Source organism: Lytechinus pictus, chromosome 8 (genome assembly GCF_037042905.1).
Source record: "Lytechinus pictus isolate F3 Inbred chromosome 8, Lp3.0, whole genome shotgun sequence".
NCBI lineage: Eukaryota > Metazoa > Echinodermata > Echinoidea > Temnopleuroida > Toxopneustidae > Lytechinus > Lytechinus pictus.
In genome coordinates, this window is record NC_087252.1 from 2,917,903 (window position 1) to 2,935,109 (window position 17,207).

General features: G+C 35.3%; 1 protein-coding gene and 1 pseudogene across 1 annotated transcript; one reads left to right on the plus strand and one right to left on the minus strand.

Moving 5' to 3' along the window:
• Positions 1-504: 504 nt before the first annotated feature.
• Positions 505-1,022, minus strand: LOC129267357 (uncharacterized; annotated as a pseudogene).
• Positions 1,023-12,270: 11,248 nt separating this feature from the next.
• Positions 12,271-14,331, plus strand: LOC129267355 (toll-like receptor 7). The gene is made up of 2 exons (XM_064103233.1): positions 12,271-12,403; positions 13,238-14,331. The coding sequence occupies exons 1-2, from the start codon at positions 12,271-12,273 to the stop codon at positions 14,329-14,331; spliced, it is 1,227 nt and encodes a 408-aa protein (XP_063959303.1).
• Positions 14,332-17,207: the final 2,876 nt, after the last annotated feature.

Below are 17,207 nucleotides of genomic sequence, written 5' to 3' on the forward strand. Positions count from 1 at the left end.
TAAGATTTTGATGTTGATTCCCCCAACATGGTCTAAGTTCATTGACCCTAAATGACCTTTGACCTTGGTCATGTGACATGAAACTCAGGCAGGATGTTCAGTAATACTTGATTAACCTTATGGCCAAGTTTCATGAACTAGGTCCATATACTTTCTAAGTTATGCTGTCATTTCAAAAACTTAACCTCAGGTTAAGATTTGGTGTTGACACCGCCGCCGCCGTCGCCGTCGCCGCCGCCGCCGCCGTCGGAAAAGCGGCGCCTATAGTCTCACTCTGCTATGCAGGTGAGACAACAACAGAAGAAGGAAAGAAAAAGGTTACAAAGTGAGAACAGTTAGCAAACTAAATTGATTGCTGTGTACGAAATAAATATGTATATGTACGTTTTTTGTTAACACAAACAGAAAACAAATTAGAAGTCAGAAATTTGCTTTCAAAATTTGCATTTTCAACGTGACAATCAGGAATTCTTGAAGCACCACACTAAAGATGGTCTTTTAATATCATTCATTGGGTATCAAATGATTCGTCTTCAGATTAACGGTCAACTTTACGATCAATTCATCAAATAAATATTCCCGTCCTCTAGCATCTTCAGGCCAATGTACGTATATACGGCCTGCCATCACTAAGGCACAACCTTACTAAGAATGGTAGTTCTTCTCCAGGGTTGTCTTCCAGGAATAACAAAAGGACAAACTCAGTCTGGGTATCCGTCACGTGGTCAATAGCCGTTCTGAACTTGAGCATGAACCAACGATCATTGATAGCTGCCCTACTGAGCACTACGACCGTCTTGTAACTCCTGGTAACCGCATAGTCAATCGCCTCTAAGTAATACATACCTGCGACAAGATCGGCATCACCGTATACCTCCCTCTGGAAATGCGGAAGCCGTTCTTCTATGACCACTCGAAGATGTTCCCGGACCCATGCTTCGTCATCTTCATGCAAAATAACATTCAAGTCGTACTCGTAATCGTCATGGTCCCGAGGGTCTCGAACCTCCATATAACCTAATGCGGCCAGTTTTAGAAGAAAGAGCCAGCGTCGTAACTGCCATCGAAAATGATAAACTAAAATAATGGTTGCTATCAAGGAAATGACAGCAATTGAAGGCAAACAGACGATGTAGACATTGAAACCACACAGTTCAGTGGGGTTGAAGTCTAGGAAAGGCTTGTCTCTGAGTGGCTCTAACGATGCTATACCACAAATCGTTTTATCCTTTTGAAGAAGTTTTACTGTAGGCGTACTAATAACCCAACGGACAAGCCAACTTAACTCACAATCACATGCGATTTGGCTCTGCGATATATCAATTCCCAAAAGCGAAGATATGATAGGGTCAAATGTACTTTGATTCAGAAATGTTAATTGATTTCCTGACAGGATGAGGCGAGCTAAATTTGGATTATTGGAAAACACATCACCGTCAAGATATACCAAACTATTGCCAGATAGATCCACGGTTTCTAATTTTCATAAGACCTTCAGTGAATCATGAGGGAGTTTCGTAATATCGTTCTCACTTAAGTCTAGATATTTGAGATATTCTAACCCTGTGAAGGCTTTAGAATGGATACTTGAGATACTAGAGCTTCGAATAGTTAAATTCTGCAGACGTGGGAGGGATCGAAATAAATCATGTTTTAACTGAGCGCCTGTCATTTCATTTCCTTCCAATTTTAAAAAAGTGAGGTTAAGCAAGCCATCAAATAAAGACACATTTAATGTGGGATTCCATAAATTAGGCCAGTAATATGTATTAGATATTTGCAAATTCAGAAGCAACCTTGATTGGTTAAAGGACGATCCTGGTATAAGCCTCAAAGATGGATTTCCGTACAAAACCAGACTACGGAGGTAAGGCGTTACCAACTTCAAGTCTGTTATATGTGTACCTGAAAGCCATAAAGTGTTAAGTCTCTTCATTTCCAAGAAAGATGTTGGTTCCAAGGAAACGAGTTCATTTGCATCCACATGTAAATACCTCAAATTTGTTAATCCCTGGAATGTTGACGGTTGAATTTCGGTTAAAGAATTGTAACTTAAGTCTAAATATTCAATCAGGTCATTTTCCCAAACATCCCCATTTAAGTTTATCGTTTTTATTTCATTATAGCACAAGTGCAAATATATTAATTTGCCCATTCCGTGAAAAATGCTTGGTTCAATCTTTTTAATCCTATTCCCTGTGAAATCAAGATCAGCGACATTTGTTAAACTCGAAAAGATATCAGAATATAGTTCGATCGAATTACCCTTTAAACTAAGACTAGATATGGTGGAATTGCGCAGGAAATCGAATAAACCACTTGGAATAGAAAGGTTGTGAAAATTGCTGACAAAGAGTTTTTTTACATTCGAAAGGGAGACACCGAGAAATATATCTTTAAGCGTTTTCGATTCTCCTATTTTCAATGATCGAACTTGAAGCGATGCAATTACATCAGGATCGACCGAAACGATAGGGTTGTCGGAGAGATCCAAACTGTCTAGTTTGCAAGTAAGACGGAACGTATCGTCGTTGAGATGATAAATTTTGTTACCCGACAAATCAAAGACATCAATTTTACCACACAAGCTTATATTGATAAAACTCAACTCATTGTCGCCGACACTCACAAGTTTCACTCTTGGACTCCACCTAATAATGTCATCTGGAAGTGATTTTAAGCCTGAACAGGACATATCAATGTAACTTAGTTCTGTAGCCCATCTTAGTAGACCTTCATGTGGAAGTAGTAGACCTTTGTTATAGGATATGTTAAGTTCAGACAATAATTTGAGGGGATGGAAAGTGGAAGAGTACACGTTGCTTATGGCGTTGTTGGATAGGTCTAGTTTGGTTATATGAATGTATCTTTCAAAGGAAGAACTGAAGAGCTCAGTGATACTATTACGAGAAAGCAACATGATTTCAACTCCATCCGGGAGATCTTGTGGGACGTTGGTTAAACCAAGTTCTTCGCAATTCGCAGTCTTTGTAGGAACATCAAAAACACATGTGGAAGAGGAACCCTCCTTGTCCTTGTAGGGCAATGCATTGCCATTCACATAAGTTGCTTGTTGAAATAGCATGACTATCAATAGGTTAATGGTGACGAGAAGCACTGGGCGGTCTAAAGCCATGATGAAAATCGTCTGTAAAATAAAGGAATAGAGCAATGTAACTTTAAGACCGTCATTTTAGCAGCATGCATGAGATTGGTGCTCGGCGCCATGGGCACTTTGATTTGAGATTGGTCATAAAATAATCAGGATAATTGTACGATATGTATGACCCGTTGGATGTGCAGTTCAATATTTGAAGTAGCAAGAATGGGAATTTTTAATCAATAAGTCACTTATTAACTCAATTATTTATTACTTTATTCTTTCTTTATTTTTTATAAAAAGGATGGCCACTTCAATAATCATAAATGCAGAATACTTGCCAGGGAACCTTTATACAATATGTATTGTTACTGGTATCATCAATCATCACTGTAATTATACAAATACTACTGCTACTCCATTTACTACAATTACTGCTACTAAAACTACCACTGCTACTACTACTTTTACTTCTACAGCTACCACAACAACGGCAACTAACAACACCAACTACAATAACTACTACTACTACTACTACTACTACTACTACTACTACTACTACTACTACTACTACTACTACTACTACTACTACTACTGCTACTACTACTACTACTGCTGCTGCTGCTGCTGCTGCTGCTGCTGCTACTACTACCACTACTACTGCTGCTGCTACTACTACTACTACTACTGCTGCTGCTGCTGCTGCTGCTACTACTACTCCTGCTACTACTTTATCGGTATATCGTCGAAAAACAGTCATGTCTTTGAAATGAGAAAAAACAACAACAAAGAACAAACAAAGAGGGAAAGACATTCAAACTTTTTTACCCGAAATGCTTATAATGTAGGTGAAGATTAGTCAACTCGGATGAAGATAACCTCACAGCAAGCAATAAATAAGCGTTGCATATTAATTTTACTCAGTAGACTGACTAGAAACCGATCAGAATTGTACTTTCGTACTAGCGATTAATCGCTTACTTTTGTGCTACGGAGTCACGAAGCTTTCACATTCAGTGGAATCAAAAATGGGGGGAAAAATACGCGGAAATATAAAAAGGTAGGAAATTTAATGTGCCGTAGTTTGGATTTCATAAGGATCGATCTCTCTGGGAAATAGCATGATAAATATGACAAAAACAAAAATATAACAAAACAAAACAAAACAATGAGCTTACGCTGAACTACTAACTTGAAAATTCGAGCAAACTTGAGAAATTGATTGGACACGTTGTGCAAGGGTATTATGATCTTATTACCTTCATAATTCAGGATAGAACGTAAAAAGTTAAGTCTTTTCTCATGACCATTGTATTGACCTATATGGCAAATGCATACATACGTTATACCCATATTTGATATTTTGGAGAAAATTTGTGATTATTAATGTATTTTATTAAATACAAATTCGATCTCAAGAATTGAAGAAAAACTATGGGGCACGCTTATTTGCACAGTATTTTTCCCCTTAGAAATATAGGCCTACTACATCGGAGGTATTTTACAAAGTGCATACACAGCTTAAAACAAAAACTTGTATGGGATGTCAAAATACGATTAAGTGAATCAAAGATTAAACATGACTTTGTGTCAAATTACCATGTCGAATAGCGCGCATGCGTGTACGTATGCCAATCAGGGAAAAATGTGAAATATTTGAAAAAAAAACATTCGAGTGATGTCCTTCCTCTTTTGCTTGCATGTCCAAACAAAAAATATAAACGATAAAGTGACAAATGCTGTTACATTTACAATCGTTTTGTCATAAAAAATTGACTTGAAAGAGGAAGTGAGATGAATTTATTTCTTTTTAATTATATTAGTTTACATTTGCTTGTCGGTAAACTTTTGAAGAAAAGAGAGGGTTTTTTATCTCCTTGGTCGAAAGAAACACAAATAAATTCTAATAATGATAATTATAAGAAAGATTCCAAATGTACACAGCATTTGATAGGATTTCAGTTCAGAATGTTGCTTTCTTTTATTTTGGCGTTAAGTCATTTTTTACAAAAGTAGTTAATGTTCAGCCAAGCATGATTAAATGATTTGTTTTTATTGTGTCAAAACGCTCTAGAAAGTCTATAAACACAAACACACACACACACATCACTCAGACACACCCGAACACAGATTCATGTATGCTCTCGTTATTCGGTCTGTCAACATTAACTTAGTAATAGAACATATGAAGAACTGGATTCCAAATGAGGCAAAATCCACTATTGACAAAAACTTTTTTTCCATATAGATATATGCATCCTAGACGTGGGAATCAAATGCACCATACTGTATTTGAAAATAAGTTTGGGACCATTAGCCAAAATTGATTGCAGTTTTATTCCAAAAAGGAGCCATATCCACTATAATTTGATAAATTAAAATTGGTCAATTACTTGACCACATTACCTTATAGTTTATATGCATTTTGATGTCTAAGTACATGTTATGGATATATATTCACAACCACTATTTCTATGAATATTTAGCTGCTTTTGAAATGAGACGCCGACAAATCAGCGTCCTTACAATATATATATATATATATATATATAGGCGAAAAAATGACAAGACGATTTGACGTTGCTGTAGACCACAATTTAATCCGAGCTTTCGGCCTTAATAGGCCTTATTCATGGGTTCTATTTTAACAAAAACGAACGAAACATATCAATAGTATAGAGGGAGGAACAGGTGGAAATATGGGCATATACATGTACATATATAATAACTGATAATAACATATAACATTGACGTCGTACGTATACAATATATGCACATACATATATACATATACAAATACATACATGCACATACGTATATATATCTATATACATAAATACACTTATACATATATATACATACATATGTACATATACACAAACATACACATGTGATGTATGTGATATATATATATATGTATATATATATATTGTTAAAGAAATGGATGAAGAGAACAAAAGTAGGCGTAGTTTAAATCAAGGCTCCCCAGAGCTATCTGCCCTTTGGAAAAATTGGTGATGCCGAAAATTGTCTCTGCTGGGAATCGAAACCGGGCCCTCAGCTTTAAACGCCAGTGCCTTAACCACTAGACCACAGAGACGGGTTAGTGGCTTGGATGACCCCGATCCGATTGACCGACATAACGGATGTATCAATCAAGTCTTGTTGCAGTTGTTCGTTTAATGCATGCTCGCAAAAGGTGAGTCGGGTGAAAAGATAAGACGATCGCTACATTTTCTAAAGTTAGTAACGTTAGAGTCTTGACAAACGACAACGTTAGGTAATGTTTTCGTGAGATTTAACGTTAGCTTAGCCTTAACGTTAGGAGCTAAGAGTAGACTCAAGATCTACGTTAGTTCTAACTAGACCTAGCCCTAATGTTCCGTTTAATCTTAGATCTGACGTAGATTCTTGCCGAGATCTAACGTTAGATCTAGACTCTAATGTAGATTTTAGACTGTTAACGTTACTTAGAGTAGTTCAGACCACAATTTGGTTTCTAAAATATTCTAGGCCTAGTAGGCCCTAATTGGTACTGCATTGATATTCGAATTAGAGACTTAAAGGAGAATCCAGCCTTGGCCATAAAATGTTGTGTTGGGAAGGAGAAAAATAAATCAAACAGAATGGCGAAAGTTTGAAAGAAATCGGACAAGCAATAAGAAAGTTATAGCTGCTTTAAACTTGAGATCACTAATACTATGTAGATTTCAAATTGACAACTGGGTAAGTAAATTATGACAAGGGGCAAGGACAACTTTCCCATAGGCCATGTACTTTATTATCAGGGATTTGTGGTTTTCTCCTAAGTACCCATTCCCCTGGGGCAGTAATCTAAATATAATCCAGGTAGTATATTGTTTGATGTCCTCATGAAAGAAAAATATAATTTGAAATAAAACTTTTGGGAAAAATGACATTTTAGCCATAATATGTATTGGAGTACATGGAAGAGTAGTCCTTGCCTTACATCACTATGACATCCCATATGCGGCCAATTTAAAGTCTCCATGGGTATAGTGATTACCAATATTTACAACTTTTAAAAATTCATAACTTTCTTGTTGTTTTTCCAATATTGTTCAAACTTTCACCTTTCAACTTGTCTGATTTTTCTTTTTCTTATAAAAACAAGTTTTTATTTGGGTTGGATTCCCCTTTAACGTCAGGGGCAGGGTTCTAACGTTAGCCTGGGGGGGGGGGGGGTATAGGGCTATTAGGCCTAACTTGTTTAAGATCTAGACTAGGCTTTAGATCTAATTTTATTTCGGTTCATAAAATATGTATGGACTGCATGCTTTTATCTTCGAGACACAGTTTCTTTCTGCTCACGGGTACCGCATTGGCCAGACCATGCCCTCGGGCAAAGCCCTCGGGCATAGTCGCTTTGCAGTCCCCTTGAGCCTTTATAAGCAACCATGCCTCTCAAAGCAGTCCATAGATCTATACTATAATTTAAATGTATTTTAAATAGCAAGGCCCATTGTAAACCAGTTTTTTCATTGTCAAATGCTGAATTGGTTTGAAATAATTGCCTGGAAATAACTGATGTGAAACAAATAAATTAATAAATAATTAGAACCAATAAAGAACATACACAGTAAAAACGCTGTTTAATATTTTTATACAACGCTGTTTATTATATGAACCTTACAGTATTTGTTTAACCACTTATACAATCATGTTTAATATATTGAAGATTAGATATTGAAAATTAAACTTTGTTGCATAAGATTTAAACACTTGTTTAAACCGTTTAAACAATTACTGTAAGGTTCATATAGTAAACAGCGTTGTATAATTTTTTTGTGAACCCTTGCCCAACATGCCCAATCATATCTAAAGTCTGTTATAAGTTTCATATTCCAGAGAGATAGGCCCTTCTACATGTATAATGCAAATTGCGGTATTATAAAATCAACTACCCTATTATATTTCCGCTTGATATCTTTCTATTCTCGGTAGCACTGAATGTGAAAGCCCTCTCAAATTTATCTTGTCGATGATGACATGCTGATGCCAAGTTGATGATAATTATGCACGATTCGGTGAGACGAAAATCAGTTGTGACAATGACCAAGCTAGCTCTTATTCTCGGATGACCCACTGGCTTCCAGTTTGTCCACCAAAGTTGACTGATATTCACCTATATTCAATTCGGGTAAGATATATTTGATTTTTCCCTCTTTGCCCCCCCCCCAGTTTTCAATATCTGGAACATTTTTTTTCAAGTAATAATATCGATGCTCGTAAGTTTTTGCAGATAAGTGAAGTTTATCAAGACAACGGTCTGTATAAACCAGACAGAAGGGACACAGTTAATTTGCAAACCTTACCTCATTGTATTGCATATTGGTCATTCCCATACACGCACGCACACACAAACATTATATATGTATATATATATATATATATATATGGTCATTTGGCCTTATTTTGCTTTTCTGAATAACATTCACCGTGTGTAATATTTTGACTTTATTCCAATTACCAAAAGTTTCAAGAAGTTTATCAAAAATATTCATGAACTTTACGTTTTCATGGAAACGGGAGTTAATCCGAAACACTTTTCATTCAAAATGGATTGAATACACTTATGCTCATTCTTTATCAATCACTTCTACCAAAATCAACATTTCAATTTGGGAAGTTCATTCTACTCTATTTAAGAGTCATCACAACAGGTAACAATAATGGCATTTGCATAAATCCTTCAAATTAATATATTTTGTTTCATAATTTTTCTTTTTAGATTATTTTGGATTTTGTCCCTTTTGCATAAAAAATCTTCGGGGTTATAGCTGTACACATGGTTTGACGTAAACACAATTATTATATTTTTCTCTTCCCGTACCCTCTCTATTGTCCGCGTAGATGTTGAAATTGTTTACTGCTTTGTTTAATAGTTACGTGTAGAACCTTTGCCTGATGAAGCAGCAAATTGAAATTACTTTTCATGCCAAATGGACCAAATCCCTAATAATATAATACGATGTAATATTCATTATATATTATACATACATATATATATATATATATATATATTTATATATATATATATATATATATTCATATATATATATATATATATTTATTATATATGTTTTTTTTTTGATGATTCGTACTCATAGTAAAATAATTTCTTGAGTGGAAACATGAATTTGGGTGGAATAAGAAACGCCGATTTTTGATGAATGAGGAAAAGTGAATCTAGTCTCTTTCGCATGGTAATACTTTATATATATTCCTATAATTTTGTGATTATCTTTGCGAAGTTGAACGAAAATAAAGCTGTATCGTGAACTGTTGTGATTTGGAATCTATTACTTGTGTGATTTATTTATAATTGAACCAATTTACTATGTTAATCGTTGTTGTTCACGTATTTGCAATTCTGTCTTTAACTGGAAGAAATGTTTTAAAGTATCAATATAGACCACTATGTTCCCAGAAAAAATATCCTTGAAAAAATATGTTATATACATAACTTTGAAATATCATTTCGATAGATCTTTCCAAATGCTTAATTTATCTTTATAAGCACTATAAAAAAGAACGAAACCGAGAGTTATCGATCTTATTTCATAAATTAATCACAATTAAAATTTGATAAATGACGTATCTTTGAAACTTAGTTTATATCTTTGAGCGCTCCACATACTCCAGCGTACTATGTCAAACGTGACCTGCCACCCCCAAGCCAGCGATAAATCGCCAGAGAAGACTCTCTACAAATAACCAAACTAATAATTTTGCCGTCTAACGGAATTAAAAAAAAAAATTAATCTGAAGGAGTAATACTTTTTCTTCATATTTTTGAAATTTGAAGTTGTAAAGGAAAAAAAAATATGAGAAACAAAGGAGTTTCTTTACACTAATTTTTACCCGAGTCTTGTTTTCTCCTTATTGTGTTGAAGCTCTCACTGACTTTTTTCAACAATTAAGCACGTGCTAATAATACATCTAGTTAATGTTAGATAATTTGTTTAAGATACATTTAATTTTAAAGCTTAGACTATGCTTTTCAAGCTTAAAAGGAAAGCCATTAAAGTCATTTAGAGCAAGCAAGTCAACAATATACTCCCTGTAAACGGGCTGATAATTTTACTCTGGTCCCTATTCCCAGTTGGTATTTACTTTCACGTATTCCCAGCTAGGTATTTACTTAAAGTTTAAAGTAAGTTTACGACACTCATCCTCAGTCAAGCAAAGAAAAATAAAAAAAATTACACAATTATAATGAGTTGAAACATCCAACATACTAGTAAATAAACACAGAATACAAAGAACAAAAATTCTAAATTGCTAAATTCGTTATTTCTCTGTTTTACGTGGTGAAAATCCAATAATGTCACTCTGAACAAAAACAAAAAAATCAGTACGTTTGCTCAATAATGAGTGACCTTCATGATATTTTGCTGTTTTTTTAAACAAAAGAGAGCAACATTTAGTTAACATTGGACATGGTGGAAGATCTATTTTATATTTAGAATTATAATTTCGGATGCAGTTATATTATTTTCCCTTTATTTATACACACTTGACGATGCGAGTCCAATAAAATAAAGCTGAAACTGAGAATTATGAATAGTTTGTAATTACTTGATGACAATTCTTATTGAAAAATTGATGGCACATGCATGTTATCCTTATACCACCCTTTTTCATTTGATGCAACAATTAAGAGTACACAATTAACAATGATTTAAACTATGTGAATCAGAACGTAATTAATTGTTTAAACAGTTAAAATAAGTGTTTAAAATCTTAAACAACCATGCTTAAATTACTGATAATAAATATTTGAATTTAAACTTTGTTTAAGATTTTTAACACTTGTTTAAAATGTTTAAACAACTATTTGCGATTCACATAGTAAATATTTTATGGTATGGTATTTATTAGATTTCGTATATCTCAGTATAATAACGAATTGCACGTTCATATATAATACCAATTAAAATTAGTTGTAAATATGAATATTTATATAGCATTTAATGCGAATGTTCTTAAGCGCTGCATACTATTACCCCGGCTTTACCGCGGCTATCGGACGCTCGATCATTTTAAGGAATTCCTTCCTAACGGGTACCATTTACTATACCTGGTTGGAGACTGGCAAATGTAGATAAATGCCTTGTCAAAGGACGCAAGTGCTGCGGTTGGGTTTGAACCCCGGACCTTATGGTTTGAAGTCCGGAGAGTTATCCACTGAGCCACAACCACCTCTACATAATTACCTCTACCATGTCTACAGAAACATAAACACCGCCAGCTATAAGCTTCATAATAATGAATAGCGTGTATAATAAACATTTAAACGGCGTATTTACTGTATGGAAAGCATTCTACATTTATAATTATTGACGGGACTACCCTTCAAAACAAAACTAAATGAATAAATGAATTCAGTAATGGAACTGCTCTGTCAACGAGTCGTGCATAACGTATAAATATCTTTTAAATCTAATTAATGGACGTCGAAAAGTTCTAAGCAAGAAATCTTATAGATGCTGCTACAATATGAAGATGTGGTTGTTATATTGTTACATCCCTTTATTTTGCAGACGATTTTCATCATGGCTTTGGACCGCCCAGTGCTTCTCGTCACCATTAACCTATTGATAGTCATGCTATTACAACAAACACCTTATGCGAATGGCAATGCATTGCCCTCCAAGGACAAGGAGGGTTCCTCTTCCACATGTGTTTTTGATGTTCCTACAAAGACTGCGAATTGCGAAGAACTTGGTTTAACCAACGTCCCACAAGATCTCCCGGATGGAGTTGAAATCCTGTTGCTTTCTCGTAATAGTATCACTGAGCTCTTCAGTTCTTCCTTTGAAAGATACAGTCATATCACCGAGCTAAACCTATTCAGCAACGCCATAAGCAAAGTACATCCTTCCACTTTCCATCCCCTCAAAGTATTGTCTGAACTCATCATATCCGCTAACAAAGGTCTACTACGTTTGCATGAAGGTCAACTGAAATATTCTATAGAACTAACTTACATTGACATGTCTCATTCAGGCTTGACATCAATTACGGACGATTTTCTCAGTTGGAACACAAGGCTAAAATATTTGTCGCTGTACGGCAATCAGTTGAGTTTTATCAATATAAGCATGTGTGGTAAAATCGATTTGTTTGATTTGTCAGCTAACAAAATGTACCACCTCAACCACGATACGTTCCGTGTTTCCTGCGAAATTGGCAAGCTACATCTCTCCGACAACCCTATCGTGTCTGTCGATCCTGATGTAATAGCATCGCTACGGGTCCGATGGTTAGCTATAGGAAGTAATACACAAACATACACTATACCAACACAAACGCTTAAGAATATTTTCCTTGGCGTCTCCCGTTCGAAGATAAAACATCTCCTTGCTAACAATGTTCTTTATCATTCGATTCCAAGTGATTTATTCGATTCCCTGCACAATTCCACCATTTCTAATCTTACTTTAGTGGGTAATTATATTGAATTATATTCTGATATCTTTTCGAGTTTAACAAATGTCACTGGCCTTGATCTCACAGCTAATAACATAAAAGAGATTGAACCAAGCTTTTTCCATGGTATGGGCAAATTAATATACTTGTACTTGGGCAATAACCAAATAAAAACGATAAACTTGAATAGTGATATTTGGGAAAATGACCTGATTGAATTTGTAGATTTAAGTTATAATTCCTTAACCGAAATCCAAAATTCAACATTCCAAGGATTGCGCAATTTAAGGTTTTTACATTTGGATGCAAATAATGACCTGGTTTACTTGGAACCATCATCTTTCTTGAAAATGAATAGACTTGAAACTTTAACGCTAACCTATACTAATATTCTGGAATTGCGCTTGATAACGCCTTATCTCCGTAACCTCTTTTTAAACAAAGTACAAACTTTAAGGCCAGGATTTTCTTTGGACCAATTAAGGTTTCTTGTAAATTTGCAAATAAAAGATTCCTCTTTTTTTGATGGCGATTTCTGGGAACCTGCATTTAATGTGTCTTTATTTGATGGATTACATAATCTCACATTCTTAGGACTAGAACATAATGTAATGTTTCAGGAGCCGTTAAAATATCCGATATTTCGATCTCTCTCAAGTCTGCAAAATTTATCTCTTCAAGATTCTAGTATCTCAGGTATTTATTCCAAAGCCTTCACGGGGTTAGAATCTCTCAAGCATCTAGACTTAAGTGACAACTCTATTACAAAACTCGATCCGGATTTAATGAAGGGCTTATGGAAATTAGAAACCGTGGATCTATCTGGCAATAGTTTGGTATATCTTGACAGTGATGTGTTTTCCAATAACCCATATTTATCTCGTCTCATCTTGTCACGAAATCAATTAACATTTTTTAATCAAAGTACATTTGACCCTATAAGATCTTCCCTTGTGTATATTGACATATCGCAGAACCAAATCGCATGTGATTGTGATTTAAGTTGGCTTGTCCATTGGGTCACTAGTACGCATATACTTATACTTCTTGAAGAAGAAGAGACATTGTGTGGTATAGCATCGGTAGAACAATTAAGAGATAAGCCTTTCCTTGACTTCAAGCCCACTGAGCTGTGTGGTTTCAATGTCTACATCGTCTGTTTGCCTTCAATTGCTGGCATTTCCTTGATAGCAACCATTATGCTATTTTACCATTTTCGATGGCAATTACGACGCTGGCTCTTTCTTCTAAAACTGGCCGCATTAGGTTACATGGAGGTGCGAGACCCTCGGGTCCACGGCGATTACGAATACGACTTGAATGTCATTTTCCACGAAGATGACGAAGAATGGGTCCAGGAACATCTTCGAGTAGCCATAGAGGAACGGCTTCCGCAGTTCCAGAGGAAGGTGTACGGAGATGCCGATCTTGTCCCAGGTATGCATTTTTTAGAGGCGGTCGACTATGCGGTTACCCGGAGTTACAAGACGGTCGTAGTGCTCAGTAGGGAAGCTATCAAGGATCGTTGGTTCATGCTCAAGTTCAGAACGGCTATTGACCACGTGACGGATACCCAGACTGAGTTTGTCCTTTTGTTATTCCTGGAAGACATCCCTGGCGAAGAACTACCTTTCTTAGTTAGGTTGTGCCTTAGTGATGGCAGGCCGTACGTACATTGGCCTGAAGACATTAGAGGACGGGAATATTTTTGTGATGAATTGATCGCAAAATTGACCATTAATCTGAAGACGAATGATTTGATTCCCAATGAATGATATTCGGAGAACAATTTCAATCGGGTTCTTCAATCATTCATTATCCTGCTGACTTACATGTACGCGGTATGGCAAAAATACCAAGCGACTTATAATAGGAACTGCCGCTTTTCAAAGGCGGCGACGGATTAAAGATCAGCGCAGTGTAATTCGCGAGGCATCCAAAGCCAGTTAGCTCCAAAAAAATCAAGCGCTGTAATTTTGTTCTACTTTCCAAACCAGTAAGTCACCAAATCTATATATTTTAGGTGCATACATTTACTACCGATATGTTGACGAAAATAGATAACTACCTATTTAGATTTTTTCTGTCAACAGAAAACTATTGCTAATGATACGGTGGGCAAATAATACCGCTTTGGAGGAAATTGAAATTCAAATGAGTGGAATCTGTTGCCATTTTGGCTGATGAACACAAATCTAAGTATTTTTGTTTTAGAATACGTCTAAAAAGGTTCCAAGCGATTTTTCAAAATGGCCGCCGAATTCCTCCCAAATGCTTTTTTTCACGTGTAAATCCTTAAATATCTATATAAATATGGCTTGCAATATATCTATTTTAATGGTCACTGAGCACAAACACACATGAATCAGATAAGTTGGGTTATTTTAAATGATGCTTTGGGGTGAAAAACAACATTTTTTCGGTGATTTCTGGTAAGAATTGCCCCCAAATCATTTGTTTTATGTACATGAAAGTTTGATTACTCATTCATCTAAACATATGTTTTCATGGCCACTGAGTCCAGATAAAAAAAAAAGACATGTTTGGTCTTTAGTACTGCCTATTTTGAGTGAAAAATCACATTTTCCGTAATATTTGGTAAACATGACTGAAAACATACTGCAAATATTCATGCAACCACGGCTTGTAATTTGTATAAACATGTTTTTTTTTTTTATTGGCAGCCAATTACAACTTTATCAGTTGAACTGACTAAAATGAAATTAAAAAAATCAAGCGCTGTGATTTTGTTCTACTTTCCAAAACAGATAGTCACCAAATCTATCTATTTTAGGTGCATACATTTACTACCGATATGTTGACGAAAATAGATAACTACCTATTTAGATTTTTTCTGTCAACAGAAAACTATTGCTAATGATACGGTGGGCAAATAATACCGCTTTGGAGGAAATTGAATTTCAAACGAGTGGAATCTGTTGCCATTTTGGCTGATGAACACAAATCTAATAAGTATTTTTGTTTTAGAATACGTCTAAAAAGGTTCCAAGCGATTTTTCAAAATGGTCGCCGAATTCCTCCCAAATGCTTTTTTTCACGTGTAAATCCTTAAATATCTATATAAATATGGCTTACAATATATCTATTTTAATGGTCACTGAGCACAAATACACATGAATCAGATAAGTTGGGTTATTTTAAATGATGCTTTGGGGTGAAAAACAACATTTTTTGGGTGATTTCTGGTAAGTATTGCCCCAAAATCATTTTTTTTTGTACATGAAAGTTTGATTACTCATTCATCTAAACATGTGTTTTCATGTCTAAACATATGTTTTCATGGCCCTGAGTCCAGAAAAAAAAAAGACATGTTTGGTCTTTAGTACTGCCTATTTTGAGTGAAAAATCACATTTTCTGTAGAATTTGGTAAACATGACTGAAAACATATTGCAAATATTCATGCAACCACGGCTTGTAATTTGTATAAACATGTTTTTTTTTTTTTAATTGGCAGACAATTACAACTATATCAGTTGAACTGACTGAAATGAAATAATCTGTATCTTAGTGGATTTTTTGTGTCAAATACTACCCCCAAAAGAAAATAATTTCTATGCAGGATTTCAGACGCATACATGTCTTGAAAATATTACTAAAATTGCTGAATGTATTATGGATATTTCAATGTTCATATATTATGCTGTAAAACTGTTGGTAAAACAATTACCATTTTCACAAATTTTGTTACATTACTTAGGGTTTTCATAAAATTTATGTTTTGCCATGCAATCTATTAGTGGGCTTACCAATAATTTGATATGCATTATTTACATAACATTTGTTAGCAGAGCGTTAATGTCATCAGTGATACTATCTTTTGAAATAGATGTGTTTCTTGGTGAGGCTTTCAGGTCCTCGTCAACTTTCAACAAAATTTCACCTGCAACTTTTACATCCCTTATCTGAACAATATTTAGCGTACCTACGGGGGGGGGGGCAGACTGGCCCCTAACGAGTCACAACCAATGCAAGCGACTTATCTCTGCCCCCCCCCCCCCCCCCCGACGAGTTTGAAAGTGAAGCCTTTTTTTTTTTTATCAATTTTTTTCTGGTGCGCAATGTCCTTTATATCCTGTCGAGGACCTTTTTTTTTTGGCTTGTCAAATTTTTCGGGTCCAAAATCTGTATATTTGTGGTTAAAGACCTTTTTTTTTTGCTTGTCAAATTTTTTTCGCGGGTAATTTTGCCCCCCCCCCCCCGTGGAAAATCCTAGGTACGCTACTGATCTGGAGCTATCATGGGCCAAATATTAAATATTCCAGGAGCCGTTTTTTTTAGAAAATTGCTAATATTTTTTGTCATTAGCCCATTTGATCAGATACTTACAGATTTTCCTCCTTATACAGTGCTATTTCGTACATGTACATGTTCAACAGTACAGTTGCGTAAACAGTCTATATACTGCATTCTTTTCTTCAGAACAGTAAGCCAAGCGTTTCTAGATCCCACATCTCCTGGCTTTCAAACTCACTACTTACAAGCCTATTGTTCCTTGAAAGAATTCAATCAGTAATTTTAATACTATAGTCTAGCTTTAAACAAAATATAATACACGGACCAGCATTGTGCAATTGTCATGATCATTGTCTGATTTTCTGAAATAGTCAGTCTTCGGCATCTGCCTCTTTA

Bases quoted from the DNA above. Each gene is read 5' to 3' on its own strand.
- LOC129267355 (XM_064103233.1), top strand. From the start codon at position 12,271: ATGTACCACCTCAACCACGATACGTTCCGTGTTTCCTGCGAAATTGGC. The intron at 12,404-13,237 runs GTAATACACAAA...TATCTCTTCAAG, and splicing joins CCGATGGTTAGCTATAGGAA to ATTCTAGTATCTCAGGTATT.